Raw genomic sequence first — 6,293 nt, 5'->3', positions numbered from 1 at the left:
CGCCGTTGTTGGTTGTATTTCAGAGTGTTGTGAGTCTGTGGTCTAGTGCAGCAGAGGGCGCTGTTGCTCCTCCAGCAGGCTTGCAGTATTACAGCAGAGCAGGCGATCAGACTGTGGGCTCAACACTTTACACTGCACGGCATTTCAGAGCCTGTTCTCTCAAGCCAGTACATCATATCTAATGTACTAGGCGAAAAAACTGTGAGTTTCTGTGAGTTTTAGTCTTATGTAGACAGTATTAAATGTATAAATACTTGAATGTATTCAGTGATTTTGTATTGTCTTGTTTTGTCAGTTACAAGTGTGCAGGCTTTTAGTGTGTGTAAAATAATGGTTTATGAGAATTAAAAATTAAAATAAATAAAGTTAAGTACTTTAAGAAATTCGTTTTTAATTCACTCCCATTCCCTCCTCTTTACAAAATCAAAGGAATACTTATTTCTTTTTCCATGACACTGTGTCCTTGTCTGTCTTTGTTGAAAGCTGGAATGTGTGCAGAGGAAAAGGCTGAGAGACACCCTGACTGACAGGGAGAGAGAAAGAGTGTGGGAATTATGCTCTAAACGCATCGCAAGGTACTACATTTCACTACAACTTTACTGAGTTTTTAATGATTAAGACCCTGTACACACATGTGAAGGCCTTCACAGAACTTCATTAAAGTTGTTTTGAGTTTAGTTCTTCAAAATGTCATTTGTTATTCATTTACTCTCTTTAGATTAACACTAAACCATTTCCGAGGACTTTTAACTTCCACCCACTGATCATTTGTTATTTATGTCTAGCGAAGGACAAAACTAGTGTTCAACCGGTACATTGCATTAAGGCATATATGCAAATAATAAACTGAAAAATGGAAAAAACTAAATTGGTAACACTTTACAATAAGGCCACATTAGACAAGGTTAGTTTCTGCATGACCTAGCAATAAACAATACTTTAGTTACAGTATTTAAAAATACAGCTGTTGGTTAGTTAGTTCATGTTAGCTTAAATAATATTAACAGATACATCTTGATTTTAATAATGCATTATTATATGTTGAAATTAACATTACCTAAAATTAATAAATGCTTTAGAAGTATTTTTCATTTTTTGTTCATTTTAACTGATGTAGTTAACTAATGTTAGCAAATAAAAGATTGTTACCACAAGACTGTACAAAGTAAATTAAGAAACAATGAGATGTAAACAAAATTGAACAAATAAATTAACACATTTAATACAATATTTCCTTACATTCACAAAACAAAACTATCTTACTCTAGATTTGGGACTGATATTATGTAGTTAAAAGTACTGTAGCTGATTCACGAAGAAGAAGCTGACAGTTTGCAAAAACACCAGATGATAGATTGCCTGTTGACCTTTGTTGATGTGTTTTTTTTAGGATGCCTGTACAGTATGTGATTGAGGAATGGGACTTCAGAGACCTGACCCTGAAGATGAAGCCTCCCGTGTTCATACCTCGTCCTGAAACAGAGGTGAAAAACTTCAGTGACCTAGTTAGCACATGTCCGAATTTTGCAACAAACTGAGAGTGGACTTCAAATGGACGTGACTTTTTGGATAAACACGGGCTGTGTGTTTGAAAACCTTTATTTCCATTTGGACCCGCTGGTTTGTGTGCGTGTAGGAGCTGGTTAGTCTGGTTCTCGAGGACCTCCGGTCGATACAAGAGGAATCGCACATGACTGATTTACAATGTCTGGAGGTGGGCTGTGGATCTGGAGCCATCTCTCTTAGTTTACTACACAGCATTCCACAGGTTTGCACTCAGTGTCTTATTTTTCTAATTATTTATCTTGCTCTTTTCCGAGTAAGATAGCGTGTCATCTGTAACATCTGTACCCATGATTCTTTAAGCTCAGGGTATTTGCTTTGGATCAAAGCCAGACAGCAGTATGTCTTACAACGGAAAATGCAAACAGGTGACCACCAGCACCTTTGACTATATAAAGCTTCTATATTTAGATCTTTATTACTTGATGATTTATTATTTTGAGTCTTCCTTATGTGTCATTATCTTTTGTTTGTTCCAGACTGGGTCTGCAGGACAGACTAGATGTTCACCATTTAGATGTGATTAAGGGTAAGAGTGATTCAAATGACATAGAAAATCCCACTCAGCAATGACTAGTCATAACAGTTCATTATTATTGTGAGACTGACTTCCTGCGAAAGTGGCCATTTTTGGTCAGCACACAACAAACGTCATTTCTGGTCAACTTGACTATTTTACATCACTGACTGTTATCTGGTGATAAATTTTTAACAGCTTTTGAACATTCAGATGTCACAAGAACATTTTATTGCAAATTTATCAGTAGCATAACGCAGATACATAATATGAATATAACTATATATTTAAATTTGTAATGTAAGTAATATAACATTATATATTAACAAATAATAAAACACACACACAGGTGTATATATATATATATATATAATTAAGCTGTGACTTCACATAATAATAATGTGTATTGTGTAATTATAAAAATTGAGGCTTCAGGCTGATGTTGTGCTTTCACATGGACGGTTGTGGCTCTAAACAGAAAATAACATGATATTTGGATCACCACATTGAGTATTTCCTTGAATAATGGTTATAAAATGGTTCTCAGGAATAAGCTATTGAGATCTATTACCTACTTTATCGTCATGAAATTGAATTTTTATGAGGAGAACCATGAAATGTCATTTTTAAGATCCAAATGATAATGAATTTAGATGGAACACAAACCCCAAAGTGTATTGCTAAACTGCTTAATTATCTGGATTTAGTTAGCCTTTCCAAGCAGAATGTGCTGTTTGTGTGTTCGTCTTGATCTTGATTCTAGCCTGACAGATTTGAATAAATGAAGGTCAAGGTTCATTTGACAAAAGCTGACAGAATGGAAATATTTCTTAGGGAAAGTGTCTTTTTCTCTCTCTCTCTCTTTCTTTCTCTTTAAGAAATGCCATAGGGAGATTAAATCCAGGTCAAGACTAAATGTGTGTTGCACGTGTAATTTTGATTCTTTGTTGGTTTCCGTTTAGTATATGGAGAGGAACTGCAGCATGAGGGAGTGACTGGCATCTTTGATTGTCCCATTTCCTTGATTTTCTCTCTGTTTGTTATGACTGGCCGAAGTGAAAAGCGCATTAGTCACAAGTAGACCTGCACATAATCCACAGCTCAGAATTCCACAGAAAGCTCCACGGATTCTGTAAAACTTGAATGTCAGTCATTCAAAACACATCCCACGCTCCTTGTATGTTTATGTACTAAATATTGTGGCTAAATTTCATCATGCTTTCAGATGCCAGTAATAAGCTCCATTGTCCATATTCCAATACATGCCACAACATTTCCACCCACAATCCGTGAAGAAACTAAAAAGAGTTCAGAGATTCATTGTGGGCCTTATCATAACATTCATAATTGATTTAGCATTAGCGCGACTTGAGCGCTGGTAGATAATCGAGACTTTGACGGATCGAGCCAGACGGTTCAGCCCAAATCCTAGAAGGGCCTCTAAGGTAGTGACATGGAAATGTTCTGCTAATTCCAGGGATTTATTGGGCTTTTCCTGTTAAAGCTCGTGCCTCTCTTCCCACTAGATGGCATTAAAAACAGCCCGCCTGAATGCTAAATATCAGATTTTTAATTCTCTGTGGCCAACCCACATTACTATTATTAGACTCTGAGATGAACACTGACCACATAAATGCAGGTACTTCTGCAGAAATGTTAGTTAAAAAGTAAGTGTTGTTTTGGGTAACAAGAGTTGTGTTTATTGAGCTAACAGGCATAAATGAATTCTTTTCAGGAGATTCATGGATCATTGACACTAATACATGTTTTGACAGCCAATTGTATACGTCATATACTGTATGTGTGAGTACAGTATACATACATGAGAAAATCAAATACTATCTTACTACTGTATGTACATATAAATAGCACCTGATACAGTTTAAACTATATATATATATATATATATATATTTACTATTTACACTGCTGTTCAAAATTTTTGAGTAGTGCTTTTAAGAAGTCTGTTATGCGCACCAGGGCTGCATTTATTTGATCAAAAATATAGTAAAAACAGTAATATTGTGAAATATTTTTACGGTTTAAAATAGCTTTTCATTTAATACATTTCAAAAATTAAATGTATTTCTGTGATGGCAAAACTGAATTTTCGATAGCCATTATTCCAGTCTTCAGTGTCACATGATCCTTCAGAAATCATTCTAATATGCTGATATGGTGTTCAAGAAACATTTGTTATTAGTTTTAATATTGAAAACAGATGTGTTGCGTAATATTTTTTGGAAGCCATCATACATGCTTTGTTGAATTTTGAAACCTTTTGTAACATTATAAATGCTGTTTCTGTCACTTTTGATCAATAAAATGCATCCCTGCTGAATATTAATTCTTTTTAAAAAATCCTGTGGTCCAGGGTCACATATATGTGTGTATATATATATATATATATAGGCACAACTACTGAATATATCCCAGATGCTACATATTGCATTCGTATAATTATCTTATCTTGTTCAATATTGTTGTTTAGTTTACAAGCTTTTAAATATGCACAGAAAGCTCCACGGATTCTGTAAAACTTGAATGTCAGTCATTCAAAACACATCCCACGCTCCTTGTATGTTTATGTACGTTTTGCATGTGACAGCGAGAGAACAAAATGTGTTTTGTATTCCCAGACGCAGATGCGATACTGAGCAAATGCGACCCCGTTGACTTTCTAGTCAGCAACCCTCCCTACTTGCTCAGTCAGGACATGGAGACTTTACAAACAGAGATACTCAGGTTAGGTACATGCTCAAAATGTGCTTTAACCTTTGACGTGCCTGTTTGAGAACGTCTCATGTAACCTTTTAACCGTCCCCACCTCTTCCCTTGAAGGTTTGAAGACCCCAGCGTATTGGACGGGGGTTTGGACGGGCTGTCTGTGATTCGCCCGATTCTGGCTCTGAGCTCGAAGCTCTTAACTCAGCGAGGGTAAGAAGTGTGTGTTTGTCTAAAACCATCATATGTGGTCTGGCGGAGAGACTGGTTCTCTTTGAATATTCTTGTGTGTGTGGCCTTTTAGCCGAATGCAGTATAAATAGTATGGTATAATCACGCCAAGAAGCTTTCCCAGCATATCTTAAATGCTTCAGGGAATCGAGTGCTACACAGTTCTCTGTAGTTCCGTAGATAACAGTATTCCAGGGACTAGAACGTTCTCCCAGTACTCTTCCCACCCTCATCACTCCCAAGACATACACATACACACATGCATACACAATAACAAATAACACAATTAGCCTTTGGTGATGAGAGTTGCAAAACCTGTCTTGTGTAAGGTAATCATATTCCATGCCCGTAAAATGACAAATTTAAGAAGCATTTCACCGAACAGATGAGTCATAATCTCTTAATGGCCTGAGAGCATTGTACGTGTCGTTTTTCTAGTCAGTGAACGTCAAATGGTCTATATAGGGTTTCAGATTTCCTTGGGTGTCTTATTATGTGTCCACTCAAGACTTGTTTCTTTCGTAGGAATGACACATGCTGTCCTTTCATAGATATTGAGAACCTCTATTGAATGGGGTTATATCCTAGCATTAGCTTTCAGATTTTCCGTCTCTGACGTACTATTCTTCATGACTAATGGCTTACGAGATTATTTACTTGGTAAAACGTCTTCTCCACCCAATCTTTTCCTCTCTTACGCTTAGAAATGCCTTTGTCTGCCCAGGCGTGTTTACCTCGAGGTTGCTCCATGCCATCCTCCAGTCATTCAGCAGCTGATATAGGAGACGAGGCCGGGGTTGCTTTATCTGGAAACCCGCTGTGACCTCACCAACAGGTCAGGTTCTTCTGTTAACGTGACCTGCCCTTTGTTTTGTTGATGGTTTTCTTCATTTCAGTGAAGTTTTGCTACAAATGCCTGTCAAATGTGTGGAAAAAAATATTTGGGAGTAATAAATTTTCATTCCATGAATGTTTGTTCCTAGACAGAGTCCATGTTACAGTGCGAGTATGAGTAATATGGAATTACTTACTCAATAGCAAATAAGAGAAAAAAAAAACTGGAAATTTCAGTGCATATTAAAATTGTGATTTCAAAGCATGGAAAATCTTAAAAGAATTAAAAATAGCAAAGAATCACATAAATTTTTGTAGTGAATATTTAGTCATACATAACAAGTAAAAATATATTTAAAAACATTATATATATATATATATAATAAGAAAAAACATTTTTATTTAGTAATAAAAAAATTTTATTA

At 36.0% G+C, this 6,293-nt stretch overlaps 1 protein-coding gene across 1 annotated transcript in view; it reads left to right on the top strand.

Moving 5' to 3' along the window:
- The window catches only part of LOC107712066 (hemK methyltransferase family member 1-like), a 9,161-nt gene that overhangs the window by 214 nt on the left and 2,654 nt on the right, over window positions 1–6,293 (top strand). Inside the window, 10 exon segments of the mRNA XM_016517190.1 lie at window positions 24–77; window positions 79–201; window positions 484–575; window positions 1,391–1,484; window positions 1,637–1,768; window positions 1,867–1,931; window positions 2,043–2,092; window positions 4,719–4,824; window positions 4,921–5,016; window positions 5,759–5,869. Of these exon segments, the coding sequence (XP_016372676.1) occupies window positions 24–77; window positions 79–201; window positions 484–575; window positions 1,391–1,484; window positions 1,637–1,768; window positions 1,867–1,931; window positions 2,043–2,092; window positions 4,719–4,824; window positions 4,921–5,016; window positions 5,759–5,869 (923 nt within the window).

The sequence above is a fragment of the Sinocyclocheilus rhinocerous genome, unplaced genomic scaffold (genome assembly GCF_001515625.1).
Source record: "Sinocyclocheilus rhinocerous isolate Xijiao unplaced genomic scaffold, SAMN03320098_v1.1 scaffold1710, whole genome shotgun sequence".
Classification (NCBI taxonomy): domain Eukaryota; kingdom Metazoa; phylum Chordata; class Actinopteri; order Cypriniformes; family Cyprinidae; genus Sinocyclocheilus; species Sinocyclocheilus rhinocerous.
The sequence above is the reverse complement of the archived record's forward strand: the minus strand, read 5'-3'. Positions and strand labels throughout refer to the sequence as shown.